This window comes from Styela clava, chromosome 4 (assembly GCF_964204865.1).
Source record: "Styela clava chromosome 4, kaStyClav1.hap1.2, whole genome shotgun sequence".
NCBI classification, from domain to species: Eukaryota; Metazoa; Chordata; class Ascidiacea; order Stolidobranchia; family Styelidae; genus Styela; species Styela clava.
The window spans coordinates 9,400,224-9,416,658 of NC_135253.1; the positions used below are offsets into that span (position 1 = coordinate 9,400,224).

The following is a 16,435-nucleotide window of genomic DNA, read 5'->3' on the forward strand; positions in this document are numbered from 1 at the left end:
AAATTATTTCCATTTATCGAATTTGTTTATTTTACGAATGAATGCTCGCAAGGACAGTTGAGAAATGAGTTTTCACGATACTAACAGAAAAAAAATGTTAAGGATTTCCTCGAGATTCAAGTAAATATTAGTATCTCATCCATTACCTTCATCCTATCGAGCAAAAAATCTCAGGTGCTATTTGATTTTCTTCAGTTTTCGTCGAAAGCACGCGGATATTACATAAATTCTATCAGTATCACCTACAGCCCTTTTTGTGGGTTGTTTTGTATATATAAGAATATAAATTTGAAAGTTGTGAAATAATCTGTTTTCACTAATTTATCATTTGAGTCATGTCAACAATGATAAAACTCATATCAACAGATAACAATCGCTTTAAAAGCATTCGTTTTGAGTTCGCGTTGAGACAGAAAAATGTGATGAAAATAGAGAGGATTAACATATAGATTGTACAACGCAATCTTTGTATATCATCAAATTTCTCAATGTCTGGAAGAAAATATTAAATAGGACTCGTATTCTTTCGTCTATATACTGTTTACCCAATGCATCCAACAAGTATGGTTACGTTCCATTAAATTTATATTCTAGTATTGCTTACGGTGAAGTTGAGTAAATGATAGGAACATGTAAAAATTCAATCGTATATTACACACAGGAAAGTATTCAGCTGTAAGAGTATATATGAAATGGTATAATATGTAAAACAGAAATACTCAAACAAATTGGCGCCATGGCGGTACTGGTATCGTCACCCTAAACATAAGGCATTCGTTGAGTAAAATAGCTTACCGAAATTAATGGATAAACGGCACCGGTAAACTATGATGTAAAACAAGTATGATATTTGTAGTAGATTTGAAAATTTGATGTAATTCCAGGTGACGTTTTGATTTTGAAGTACTGAACCTTTGTTGTCGTTGAATGAACAGCGACCGAATGAACACCGCCAATAACAGCAATACGTGTCCAATTAAATGTTATGTCGGTACTGTGCAAAAAAGGTGTAAATAATGCACAATAGTGCTATAAAGTTTTATTTCCCCGCGCCTCTAAAGCTTCAAATTTGTGAAAGTTGCATTATTTGTTCATGTATCCAATATTTAATTAAATTTTATATTTGCATATATAATCCAATTTGTTGGGCAAATGCATAATGCATAACGAATGTACCCGCTGTACACAGATTTTACAGTTTAATATGTCATCTTAATCCATATTGGTAGAAAGATAATCAATGCATGCAACAGGTAATTGTAACTTAAATAGCCGAACAAAAAAATGAGTTTTTTGTATCCAAAGAAAATGCCCGAGATGACCATTGATTGATTGACTAATTCAGGGGTGTCAAACTCGTGGGTTCCCGAGGGCCGCATTGCCTTTTGGGAATTGTACAAAGGGCCACAAGCAGTTTTTGATAATGAATACTTGAAGCATATTTTTAGATTGGTGTAGTTTGTGACATATATTGTGATACAGAAAAACAACATTAACTGCGCATTTGTTGGATGACATTGAATACACGATTTTGAAATAATATCTTGAACAATATATTTCGACTGAAAACTGATTCTGAATTTATCATTGTCAAATTTTCATATTCATCAATCTCGGTACTTCAATTGTTTTTCACATTTATTGATAATATTGATTTATTGATGATGGTCTTTTAAAATAAACGCTACGGGAGATAAATTTACGATGGCACAATGATTTTTAAAGAAATTGTACATTATAAAGATTATCTATAGGATGCCAGTTAACAGTTAAAATAAATAATTTCAGTAATGCAAAATATTACGTTTATCATTTCATGTATAGATCAGTAAACAAACAAATAACTGACTTTTTGGACAAGACATTTCCCGCCATATTTCCTACCCTTACGTGGCAAAAAATTTTTGAGTTATGATTGATATTGATTTTTAGTAACATAGGTAGTTGTGTAATTGTAATAATATACAAACACATAAAAATTTAATGTTTGAATTTTCTTTAAATTTGTCATATTGACTGCTGAGCTTATTCTGATAATGTCTACTTATATTGAATCTTTCATTGTACTGATGGAAATGTGACAAATTGAACAATGTGCTTTAGAATTTTAGGAGATGGAGAAATATTGCAACTCTCATTTTTCTTTAAAAATGCCACCTTCTTCATGTACTTTGCGTTTCATTTAAATTCTAAAGTTTTTTTTTGGCAAGTATTTTTTTGCTAGCTTGAGATGTATCCATAATTGGGTCAAATTGAAAACAAAATATTTTCCAAAACTGCCTTCAGTAAATTGCCGTTTTCTGTGTGAATAATCAGTTTCACTTTAAAAGGTGTGAAAAATGTATTACATTTAGATAAAAAAAATGAACAAAATATTACAATTACAATAACAAATTATTATTGTTAAGCGTTCGAGGGCCGCATTCGAATTTCTCTGGGGCCGCAAGTTTGACACCCCTGAACTAATTGATTTTCAGTTGACAGTGTCATATAATATATTTTCAACTTATAGTAAATGAAACAATGCTATGCTTTAATACATGGACATATAGGTCAGCCATGGAATACGGAATATAAGTTAAGTGTTTTCATTCAATTAAAATAGAACAGCAAAATTTTTGATGAAATAACGAATCAGATGGGAATCAGGAAATTAAAAAAAGGGAATGGCCTTTTAGCAATATCTGCCATCTCTTAGTACTGAAATTTTTTGTCAAAGTCGATTGGTCGTCATAAGTTGCGGACAAAGGTGAGTTTTTCACAACTACAAGAATTTTGCAGAACTATACATATATATGTGTACACTCCATGTTTAATAACAGAGAAACACAATATATAAACTACTGGTTTTTCTGAAGCCGGGAGAGTATATACATCTAGAAATAATCATATTTACTTGGAGAGTCGGTTTGTTTCTACACGATCCACCGTTATTTTTGCACATCAACAATGCACATATTTGAGCTTGCAACTCGATTTCAGGGACTTGAAAAATTATTTGAAATCAAAAATTTAATTGTCAAGGTACTAAAAAAGCCGCGTGAAATTTTATCTTGCCTTCTCGTTAGCTGATGTTTGGAAGAAGCTTTTGAAAATGTTGAAAACCCAATTGCTGCGCAGAGGACTACATTAATGCCAATGTTGGGGGGAATATAGCCACCTTTTTCTAATACTCTAAGTGATTCGAGTTATCTGAACGAAATAACTCGGGCTTGAATAACTACCATAGAGACTGGAATTTAATTTGGAGCCGGCCTTTGAATTGGAGAAAATGCACAGTAAAATAAAAGTTTCATATATCAATATGACTCATATTTGTTCATTTCACATTTGATTATAAAATTTACTATAATTCGGAATCGACTTGTAACTCGACTCAGCCATTACTCGACTTGTGACTCGTAAGTGCATTGACTCGACATAAATTGGGAGTCCAAGTTTAAATTGACTCGTACTCAGACTTGACTCGGCTGATCCATAACTCGACTCGGGTATTGACTTAGGATTTACTCGTTTCGGATGCCCAAAATGGAGGTTACATTTCTACTACTCGTAAAGGGTATAAAAGGAGATGATCCTTTAACTTTGCTTCTTCTGAATAGTCCTGAAAATATTCTATCGGTAGACTATAGTGCAAGCTTTTCCAAGCTCCTCAAACAGAATCAATCTTTTTAAAAACTTTGGTTGCTTTTAAACAAATAACCAGGAACATATAACATTTTCCGTGAATTTATTTTATGCTACTTTGAAGCAAGCACATAGGTTTCTTCACAAAAGATTAAAAAAACGCCGATGGTGGAGGAATGACGAAACTCTATCTTTTATGTCGTATTTATAATATTTTTACACATAGAATACTTCCAATATTCACATATTTATTGTAATTGCTTGTTAGAAGTTGAATAAGATGAGTACATGATGCATGAGTACAAGATTCATTGTTATGGTACTTTTAAACTGTGTACTAAGTAGCTCTATATTTTTTTTCATTTATTTTTTATTGAGGTTTTTATAAAATGAAACAATATTGCAATAAACAATATTCATAAAAACAATAACAGTAATTCATCATAATAAACATATATTGCATTTTTACTCTGATTATATTACAAGAATTCTCTATTTTTTGCTATGTTTGACAATTTATTCTTTTTTCAATGCTAATTCTCTCTCGTTCTCTCGGAAGCTCTATATTTCACTCAAACTTGTCTATTTTTACGAATGTTGTGCCACCAGGCGACAGTGATATGCCATGGCGTCGGACTAGTCCGATGAAGGCAGTACAGTATTCGGCTGCTGTGTCCATATATTTGTCTGCTCTCTTGTTCTTGAACACGAAATGGGCATATGGATCGTTTTGTTATTCTTTTTGGTCTTTTTTTCTTGTTGTTACTGTATAAAAAAGCCCTTTTTATTAAGCAACTACTGATCCAATTGCTTCGAAATTCATTTCAGTAGTAAACGATTGTATTTTTCGCTAGAAAGCTATTACTTTCATTTATATCAAAACGTGAAAATCGGATGCTTTTTGATGGTACGGGTAATGTAAAAAAGGTAAAGTGGACTACTACTATACTTTGTTTTTCGTGTCCATATATTTGAGCATCGCTTTCCAAATCATGGGTTGTAGGACTCTTTAATGTTTTCACTAGCACTCGTGGAATTGAGTGATTGTGTCATATCCAACAGGATTTCTTTCCGTCTTTGTTTTACAGAGAAGGATCAGCACTTGCAACTGTTTTGTAATTTATTTTAATAAGCATTTGTATTAAATATATTTAAAACAGAAAATGAGAAACAATAACATTCCATGCATTTACCATCACTTAATAAAATCTTCGTCATTCAATATGGAACTTAATGTATGTTGTATGTTTTCACTAGCACTCGTGGAATTGAGTGATTGTGTCATATCCAACATGATTTCTTTCCGTCTTTGTTTTACAGAGAAGGATCAGCACTTGCAACTGTTTTGTAATTTATTTCAATAAGCATTTGTATTAAATATATTTAAAACAGAAAATGAGAAACAATAACATTCCATGCATTTACCATCACTTAATAAAATCTTCGTCATTCAATATGGAACTTAATGTATGTTGTACATCCTGCTTGTTTATTCAGAACTTCAAACAATTTAAGTTGTGTCAGCAATGTTACATTACCGATGTTACATTAGAGTCTGTTAGACAATTCATATAACCCGTAGCATCTGAAAGCGGATGGTGAACCGGGATACAAGTTAATATCTATAGAACTTATACGGGGCTCCCGAAGTATGCGAACCAAGATGGCGGACATCGGAACGTAACATGGGTACTAGGTTAGGGTTAGGCCATAATTTTAGGTATAAATACCACGGGAGGCTCTTGGCTAGTCTTCGAATTGATAATAGGACCCTAACCTGTTACCCATGTTACGTTCCGATGTCCGCCATCTTGGTTCGCATACTTCGGGAGCACCACTTATACTCTATTGCAAGGATGGCGAACCGCCGACTTTGTGACCCATAACGTTTTTCCAATTACCAACCAAGTCCCAAATTCATGGAGAAATAGTGACATTTCAGTGATGAAAGTTGGTAATAAAGCAGGCCTTTGTTCGATTTAACAATAAGATAACCTACTGTGGTATGGAACGCAGCTACTGACAACGATTCTTATGACATAACAGTTGTATATGTTCCTTTTTCCCAACTTGTCTTGATACATCGCAGGTACATTTACCACAGGGGTAAAATGTTTTTGATTTTGTGGTTTACAAGAACTATATCCTAATTTGCAGCTTATCCTTTATCCGTATACAATGACTTTTAAAAAACAACATTTCGTAGACTTAACGACTATAAAGATTTGAAATAATAATGGAGCAGGATAGTAGTGACCATAATAGGATCGAAGGTCGATCGAAAAAAATAATGCTCTCAGATTGGCATTCCCTTCTAAACTATTTTGAAACTTTGAAAAGATATGCCACTGTATTATAAACGCTTTTTGACAATTCATATGTATGCAAATCCAAGTTTTCGCACAAGAATTTTATAAAATTGAGTGCCAGAGATCGCACCAGTCCTGATATTCCACATTTATTGGCGCACGGACGCCGATGCCGGCGTCATCACTAGAGGCATCATTCACGGTTGTAGATGATTGCAATCCCCGCACGAGTGTCTCCGCGTCGTCCTACGTGTTTATGTTAATTGAACGTATTCGGTAGATTGGTTGAGCATAAATAATGAGAATGATCATAGTATCGGGCACTGCCAGTAATGGATACTGCATTCAACTCGCTCCCCTGTTGCTGGCAAAGCGAGGTTTGGTGATTTATGACAAGCACAACTATAAACAGTACGGGGAGGTGGAAGCACATCAGAGTCTTTGTCGCCTATTTCGACCTCTTCCTCTCTTGTCTTCAAGTAAGCTACGTAACCGGTAGACGCGGAGCATGTAACTCCTGTCGTAACGTAACCCTGTAAAAAGTGGACGAGTTTTTTTTTAAGTGGCATAGATCAATGCAATGAACTGACTAACAAAACGAGCTGAATGGACGACAGAGTATTTAATAGGTTTTTGTAAGGTGCGAATAATGCGAATAATGCAAAAGCGAATAATGCACTGAAACGCAATATCGATTAACAATTTGCAAGACTGATTACTCATTCTTCTTCCAATGGTTTAGCGTCTATAATACGACCGTGTTGTAACAATAATGAAGATGAGATGCCCACGAGTTTATTAGTAGATTTATGCTTATTTGAAGAAGTCAGACTTTTGATCAGACAAAACGTTGGAAGACATTTATATATATATATTGATAGTTTGCAGCAGCAATCTTAGGATAGGATAGGATTTACATATTTATCCCGGGGAGAGGAAAGAGATAATAAGGCTTAATCATATGGTGGACCACGGTCTCTCGTCCGGTTATCAATTCATGTCGGGTATCGGATTAGTTAGCCAGTTATTTGTTTTCAGATGCAGATTTGATTTCAGATTTTAATTTGATAAAATTTCTTGAATTAGATTTAGAGGAAGAAATAAATTTAAAGCTCACCTCTTCCGCAAAATATTTTCCGCTATCAATCTCATTTCTTGTAGGTGAAGTTCCAATACCAAATGTCTTATGCACGCAATTAGCAACATCCGCAGTAGAAGGTCCTTTGATGTTATATCAAAATAGTATAAGCATGAGCATACGTGTGATAATAAATGCAATAAAGCAACGTTTAAAACAAATATATAATATGGACACCGAAATTTCACAAATTTCCATCCAATTGTTGAAATAATTGAACCGAATGTCATATGAAGGCGTGTTCATGAATTGTAAATAATCACGAAATTTGGGGTGGAAAATCGAGCCCAGCAGAACTCGGAGAATACTTAAAATGATGCATTAGCCTTCTAGGGACATCTTCTATGATTAAGTAATTCAAGTATGAAACTAATTCGTCTATTAATTGCGGAGTTGTAAAAAGGTTGCATAACAAAAGATACTTTTCGTGTCCTATGAGAGCAAAATAATTTTGAAAAGTGAAATTTTTCTAGAAGTGACAAGAAAACAATGCAGAATATCACATAGTCAAAGTAGTGTTTACTATGTTATTGCTTAATTGACTGATAACACGGGCCCCCAGATGGCCACAAACCAAACATGTTTATAAAGTCTTTCACGAAAACACGCAATCCTTTCCGCTCAGCATATACCCTATAAGTCCATATTGATTAGATTCTGGGTAAGATGTCGAGCATTTGGTTTGAATCGGAAATTTCTATCTGCTTTAATTACCCCCTAAACACCCTACCAGTCCAGATTTTTTTATTGATAAAACTTTACAATAAATAATCATATCTTGCAAATCGTATCTAACCTTTCAACGCAGAAATGTTCAGTGATTTCACAGCTTCCACCAGCTGGAATTTTGCCTCCTCAAATCTGTCGTCTATTCTGGTATCAGAGTTGATCGATGAGATGTTTAGTTCGGATACTTCTTCCTTCAATTTTGATATCTAGATTCCGAATACAAAAATTAGTTTACCTCATATTGACTTGCTCGAACAAATGCTTCAAGGATGGTCTGGTCCAGCTCTATGAATATACTACTGTGTTCTTCATCTACGAGTTTAAATGAAATACATCAGCTTGTTTGTGTAGGAGGACAAAAAATACCTATGGTGGCCGAACTATGATCAGATAGCAACTGGTCCCAAGCATAAAAACTGGAGGCATTATGGTGAATCCTGAAGAATGGAAAAACAAAATACTTACCAGTTCATTTTGCTGTTTCAGCTGGGTACGCGCATTTAGAAGTTCTTGAGTAACATTTGTTTGAAAGTTTCCACGGCTTGAAATACCAGCTGAAGAAGGGAAAATTCAAAATGAATATAAAATGTGTTTATTTTCCAACTAATGAATTTTTGACAAATACTAGCAATCATTTGTTTGAAAAAAGGTACCAAGTCGTCAACTAAAATTAAAAAGATTATCAAAAGAACGACTACTGTTGCATGATCTATCAATTCATTCTTGCAATTCAGATGTTTCATAAATTTATTTTCGTATTTCCGTGGCGATCATAGAATTGAAGTGTTGGGTCACTTGCTATGGGAGGTGTATATAGTCAATTGGTACGCCATGGCCCAAGGGCAATTTGTTATTATAAGGAGTAGTAAACATTTACTGATTCGAACCTGCGTTAAATCAAATAAAATTTCATAAGATTTGAAATCATATTTTTAAAATTATATTTTCGTCACAAGTGTGGGGAATAGCTGCTGGAGTTCGGCAGGAAAATGAATCACAGTGAGGACGGTGTTGTCTAGTTTATTTTCACAAATAGTAAAGCACTCAAATAGACGACAAATGGTCGCTCAAGCCGGAAACGATTACAAATACCTTACTACAGTCTTTATCAAAGTTAGAAAGGTTTTATACGCAGAGCAAGACTAGTGAAAACTAATATTTACACAATGAAATTAAAGCGCATCCGTTGGCTTAAAAAAAAAAGTACAATTAAATACCGGCACTAATTATTGAGACTTAGTCGGACGACCGCTGATTTAATTGGCAGGAAATTCCGGAGAGATTACGATGCCTAAAACCAACTTTCAAAGCCCATATTAAGTAGTTGTGAAGCCTGTGATATAAATACCAATTTTTGAATAGCATAAAACACTAACCTGTCAACGGATCCAGGAATCCTAAAATAAAAAGCGATATAGCAACAATCGATAAAAAACTAAAAATGATTGCCACAATAACTCCAGCTACAAGGCATCGAAAACATTTGATGGGTGGCTTCTTCTGGTTTGATTCCTCGCAACCAGGTCCGTGATCGTACAAGTTCATGTGCAAACCAGCATACATAGGGTTCAATCGTTGTCTGAAAAAGAGTGTATGTCAAAACTACAAAATACAGTTAAACTTTATATCCAATCCAAAATATGCTCGTTAAGTTTTAATCGGTAACAGTTTGATCGAATGTATATTATATATAAATATTATTAAAAATATATAGTATGAAGCGTTAGAAATGTGCTAACCGTATAACAGTTGTTTAAATCACTTCGGATTTTCGAATTCTGTAGGGAATAAATATGTGCGAGACTGTGAGAGGATGACTGACTGGAATGGTCGATTAGGAATACCTGTCCATCTGATAACGTGCATCCGAACTGTTTAATTAGTCATCAAATTAACAAGAGAGCGATGCTCAAATGGACACGAAACCAAAACGTACCGCAAACTTCCTGACTAACGCAAACGTAACCGCCACGGAGTGCGCAATTTTTGATGACGTCATCACAGCACACAAAAAACGAATCCCAGAGAGCCCACACAATTTTTTGAAATAAATAAAAGTAATAGACTTCTAGCGAAAAATATAAGCTTTAACGACTGACAATTTCAGAGCAATCGGTCCAGTGAGAAAAGCGTTTTTTCCCAACAAGAAAAAGAATATTAACAACAAGATTGACAACAACATAATAACAAAACAACCCATATGTCCACTCCGTGTACATTAAACATATTATGGAAATTCCTCTGTCCTATCTTTTCATTTGGCGCTTTTTTTTAAAAACTTGACAATGAACTCCATGACCGGATTTGTTACCCAAATAGATGATTACCATGGATTAATTTAAACTAAAACAAGACATCGATATTATTTGGCGTTTTAAAAATTTGTGCCAGAAATATTAACAAGAATCTCAAACCTTGGATTTTTAGTTTTTTCTGAAGGTGTTGTTGCTTCTTTTTTCTGGAATGAGATTGGGGTAAACCCAGTACTACTCATTTCTTGATCTGGAACGAACTTCCCGGTTTGTGACTCGGGAGAAATTTGTGGAAGTTTCTGCAACGAAGAAACACTCGTCATTATTTAGAAGTTGCAGGACGTACGCTGTTCGTTGGACACCATCTCCAAATTGACAATTAAAAAAACAGAGCGACGACGCAATTTCTTCAAAAGCAGCAAATTAAAGGGTAACGCCACCAAGCCCATGGCATCCAGTAGAATTTTAAAAATATATAACTGTATAAGCCTTCAAGAAAGCACTATTATTTGAAATACTGAAAGATGAAACGAATTTTTCTCGACAATAACGATAACATTGACATCAACAACAATTTAACAAAATGATCCACCCGCCCACTTGTTTGACGGCTGCAATCATTTGCCTTGCACCACTTTTTGTAGTCTTTGATTAATATAAATTAATGCTAGCTTACTATTAAGTGGAGTAGCAGTCTCCAATACAGATAAAATTTTCAATTTTGGATTCTTGAATTAATTAGAAAGCATCTGCCTCGGTATTTCTAATCAAGCGAACAATAATAAAATAACTAACTCGCTGCTGAAGAATCTTCACATCCGTGGGTATATCAAGTTGATCTACTGGAAGTTCTTCGTAGTCGTGAACATTTTGTGCCTTTCCAGTCGACTCCAATGCCAAACTTTGCGGAATTGATGAACGATTGTTATTTTGTAGATTGAGATGACTCGAACCGATGTCTTGCCTCGATCGCCTCAGACTCTCTCGATTTGGTTTCTTCGGTTTTGTCTTTTTAAGCTCGGATGGAAGTCGATTTTCAGGATATTCTGAATAGAATGAAACTAGACAATTAATTTACCACGACATTCAACTTTCGTAAAGCGGCTTATGGACAAAATGAAAACATGACCTTTTTTATAATGAAACTCAACGGCATGGCATTTTGGATTTTTCCAAAAACATTTGTGACCGTTAGATAAAGTGACTTTTTATTTTAAATAGGGAAATTAATACGCCTAAAATCATAGAAATAACTATATAGACAGACTGCCCAAGGTAAACTACAACGCATATTGAGAAAACTATTGTAATTTTCAAAAATGAAATGTAACACCCTCATCGAACGACGAAATACATCAAAAAAATCACTATCACGCAGTCCAAAACATCAACCTACAAGCAATATTCTCAATAAACCAACAAATGTGACGTCATTTTAGTCAAACAAAGTGGTAAAGTTGCCTCACCATTTACTAGGAGCCTCTCTTTGCTAGGTGTTCGCTGGATTGATTTTGGCAAACTGTGGTTTCGTTTCTCGTCTACATAATCAAAAGCATCAGAATGAGAGCGCTGCCCTGGACTCGTTGATTTGCCATTACTGCGTTTAACTTGCAATTCAGATATATCAAAGATATTGTCACAGGATACGCTGGTTGTATTGGCACCTGCCATGTTCCCTGTCGGTAGCGAAGGCCGTTCGTTGGAAGTGTTTTCAGTATTAATTTGTCGCATTATATTATTATTATAACGGCCTGCTGGTGAATAATCAGTCCTTTCTCCGCGAGATGAAATATTGTAATTTTTACTGGGAACTTTTCCTTTATCCGTCACTGATTTCGCTTCCGCGACAACTACCTTGAATGGCTCTAATTCCAACAAGCTACTGCTCAATCTGAAACAAAATGGCGCTATAAGGATTAAAAAATCATGCAAATCACATGAAAACGATTTACCATTATATCACATTATTCATTATACAAGGCAAATTGGAACCGAGGTTTGCTAGAGCCGAGCATTTTCAATCCTATCTTTACATTGCCATGAACGGTATGTAAAATTAAAAAAAGCTCAAAATATACCAGGCTCCGTCGACGCGCTGTTTCCTCGTGCATGTATGCATATCTTACACTTTAAAATATTCCATAGAGACGTTGAATTTAAAAATTATACCGTGACTCCAGGGGCGGACACCCGGGGGGGGCGAGGGGGGGCGGTCGCCCCCCCAATAATTTCGCAAAAAAATTTAATACATGTTGTTTCCGCCCTACAAAATTATCATTTCCGAAAAGTGCGATAGTCAAGCGCCATTAAACGGTTAATAGTTACCGATATTATAACTGTTTTCTTACAATAATGCGCCTTCGGAGCACCTCACATGCGCGCCCGCACGGGTAATACTCCGTCTTCAAACGCACCGCCGATCACGCGCCACGGTTTTGCACAACTAACTCATTTTTGTACAATTTGATATGATTTTCTCATTGTCAAAATCTTTCAATAGTGTTATTGTTGGCAAGAAATGAAAGAGGCAAACTGTGTTTCATTACAACAATTAATTATTATCGCTAAAAAATTAACTAGATCTAAAGTTGTTTTAAACAATTTTCACCGCGGGACGTATCTTTTTACGTTATGGATTTCGTGCAAGGCCCAGCATAATTTGCGGGCAAAGATCAAAGCATTTACTTTGTCGAAAAGTTGAAAAGCGGCAATATAAAATACTAAAAATAAAACTGTAAACAATATAAGTTTTGAGGCCCGCGACAGTCTAAAAACGCTTTTCTAGGCATCGAAAATCGCAAAATTTCGTGTGCCAACGGCACAAATTATGTTTGCTTGACCTTTAAAAATATTTCGTTACTAAAATCGAAACACGGTCAATTGTGAGCGGGATTTGCCTTTTTATCCATTACTTTAAAATTGACGTCGAAAATTTTCGTGTTAACATTAAACAAAGCTGAGAACGCGACTTTTCCACGGTTTGTGATGATATATAAGATAATTAAAGTATATTCGATCACTTTTTGTATTTATTTATGTATTTTTATTGTACTGAAATAACTTTTACTACGTGAGAATTGACAGAAAATTTACGGATTTTTCGAAAGGTTTTTTCCGTCGTGTTTTAGAGTGGCCCTTGTTTTGTCGACTCAACCGCAGTTTAAATTGAAGACAATTAAATTAATAAATCAAGACATTTTGAATATGCCCGTTTCTGTCTTTGATTGATTACTTTGCACAAGTGAAAAATCATTTTTCGTTGATGAAGTCGGCTCTATTAACAAGTGGCGTAATCGCGGCGACTGTTCCGCGTGGATTTCGAGGCGGTGTATTTGTATTTTTGATTTACTAGTATACCTTATAATTATTTTCATTGTATGAATTAAAATTGTACTATATCGGATTTTATATCAGATATCGAGATTTTTGTAACGACGATAACGAGTTCGGAAGATTGCAAAAATACGTATCAAAATTAAATACATCAGGCAGCTTATCTCATATTTTTATGTCCACATATCGCCGTGGTACTTTAAGTTTAGTAATATTTTTATTTTGACGTAAGAAGTCGCAACCGCGAGTTATGTTGCACACAATTTAATATATAAGGACATTTTAGAATCTCGTGGCTGTCATGGATCGACAGAAAAATCATTATACGCTCAAATAGGCGGCTCTTTTATTGAGCGCGTAATCGCGGTGCTTGTTGCAGACGGCAGTGGGAAGTTCCGACTTTGACCCCGCCCTTTTTTTTTAAATCCTGGCTGCGCGCCTGAACTTGTGCCTGTTTATTTTCGTATTAAATTATAAATAAAAACCCTGCCAAGTCATTGCGTGAATCCTGAATGTTATTTCGAGTTCAAATGATGATTTAATAAATCGGCAATAATGGCAATTCTACTAGTCAAATGATAATTCCTTGGTAAAATTTAGGAAACAAATTCGCACAATAGCTTGTTACTTTGTTTTGCATTTCTAATTTCACGAAACGGCGTTAGTGCGCTTTATGCAGAACTAGGAATTGAAACAATAACCTAATACGACTCCTCAAATTTGTTATTTTCTGTATATTAGCAAGAGCCGTGGGCTAATTCTCGCGGAATTCAAGAAATTGGTTCAGTGACGCGCAAGTTTCGTGTCCGAGCAAAGCAGCCTAGGTAATCGATATATGAGTAGCAAACTGACATGCTAATACTTAGAGAATGACATCGACAGGTTATTGTTACGTGACGATACACGGCGCGGTGTTTTTCGGTAGGCGATCCAAGTTCGCCCCCCCAAAATTATGGAAAGTGTCCGCCCCTGCGTGACTCCCGCTATAGACAGACGCACTGATTTGAAGCAGCGCATTATATCCATAACAGCATCAACAACTAAATAAGGGTAATCTTTACTATATTTTTGTATATGCATCGCAACTGTCAAAATTCATGATGATGGTTTCAAATATCCCATTTCGGGTGGTGCTCTTATTATATAGAGATTAAAAATGACCAAAATCGGTATACAATTGTGATTAAATACCTGCATCCGTTTACATATTTTTCTTCCTCGATTTCACTCATAATAAGAGCAATACATTTCTAAATTTACCATCTTCTTCGCGAATTCTATAAGTTTAAATTAGAAGCTGACAATATAAAATACGATAATACAATGATACTTCAAAGCAATCAACACTATTGGTAAAAACTATTAACAACTGGCAGCAGAAGGCTGTATATAATTTGCCAGTAAGAGCAAGAATAGTAAAATATTTGAGTCAAACTAATATTGTCGATTTTGGCAGACCTATTGTTAGCGAGTATCGTGACCTTGCAATTTGTGAACTGCTTTATAAATTTTGCGGTAAATGAAGCACTTTATATTAGCAGTTTCTGAGTACATTTAAAATTTTCAGACTTGTACAAATATTACTAACTATTTTTCCATGCAAATATTGGAGTGCCTAACTGACGAGTAAAATTTCCCACGGCTTACAATCCAATCATCTCAACTATAAAACGCGATATAATGTTTAGAAACAATGCTACTAATACTGAAGACAACGAACACTATTACCTACAAATATAAAAACAAATTATTCTGTAGCCATATTGACTGCAAACTCAATCATACAATTATGCACTAGATTTGTATACAAATAACATTTATCATAGTATTTTTGAATACTAATATATGTACAACTTAGTTCACCCGGTTTGTTTGTATCACTTTGTTTTAAAACAAACTGCCGCAAGGGAAAACTTTTTCGAACGTTAGGCTCCCTGGAGGCATAATTTACGTCTACCGACATTGCTACATCAAACTTAGGCAAGCGGAACAATGACAAACATATCGTCATTTCTAAATACGGTCAAAGCGAACGAGCTTAGCACACAACCGAACACGCTTGCGAATGCGCGAAAACTTGTTATGACTATCGAAGATGGAATTTCTAATTTCAATGTCGGCTTTAGAATAGAGTACGTTCCCATAAATTAGTCAGACTCGATAAAAGCCATGCGCGTGAAAATTAAATACAAACGAACAATGCGAGATAAATTCAGTCTGTCTATCTCGATCATATCCAACGCCAATTTCTCACTGCGTACATCCAAAGTACTGTCAATTTGGCGGAGCTTTAATCCCATTCAGCTATTATTGTTTTCGAATGATTTGATTAGGAAGTGGAACCGCTTCTAAACCTTTTCGACTACGTAGTGTCTGTGGCCACCAAATTCCGATATCAAATAGATCTCGTCCCGTGCTGTGAAAATTGAACAAATAATGACTCCAAATAAATTTCCTATTCAACCTAAAAAATTGAATGGTGAATTACAAATGACGCAAAGTTGGATAATGAAAGAAGTAGGAAGTGACGATGGAATTCAGATGAATAAAACATTTGTAATTCACTTCCCTTGCTGTTTATATATTTTGTGATGAATAAATTTAGAAACGGCCGATTAGTACATTGATAGGACGTAAAGCAGTGGTTCTCAAACGGTGGGGCGCGCCCCATATGCGGGATGTAAACAATTTATAAGAGGGCGGGAAGCTAATCAAAAATAAAAATATTTTTCAAGATTTGATCTTGCCCGCCTTAATTGGGATATTTACATTTCTTTATTGGTTATAGATACTATTCCATGCACGTATTTTCAACTTTTTTTTTTATAAAACATACTTTTGCCTTACTATCGGTTGTTTGTAACTTATCGTTAGTTAGTTATTTTTGAGGTGGGCGAGAGACTTGACAACTTCTAAAAAGGGGGCGCGGCTTAAAAAGTTTGCGAATGTAAAGCCTAAGACATTTTTGCGTGTACGAAACTAGAATGTGTTTATGATATTTTCGCGTCGTATTCCGATGCATAGATGAATCAAAAGTGTATGATAGC

General features: G+C 35.1%; 1 protein-coding gene across 1 annotated transcript; it reads right to left on the reverse strand.

The window, feature by feature from the left end:
- Positions 1–4,961: 4,961 nt before the first annotated feature.
- On the reverse strand, positions 4,962–14,721 carry LOC120326671 (uncharacterized). The gene is made up of 9 exons (XM_039392999.2): positions 14,580–14,721; positions 11,522–11,946; positions 10,851–11,101; positions 10,218–10,354; positions 9,180–9,382; positions 8,269–8,357; positions 7,871–8,009; positions 7,054–7,157; positions 4,962–6,469 (listed from the first exon to the last, which is right to left on the reverse strand). Exons 1-9 carry the CDS (start codon positions 14,618–14,620, stop codon positions 6,245–6,247), a joined length of 1,614 nt encoding a protein of 537 aa, XP_039248933.2. The 5' UTR covers positions 14,621–14,721; the 3' UTR covers positions 4,962–6,244.
- Positions 14,722–16,435: the final 1,714 nt, after the last annotated feature.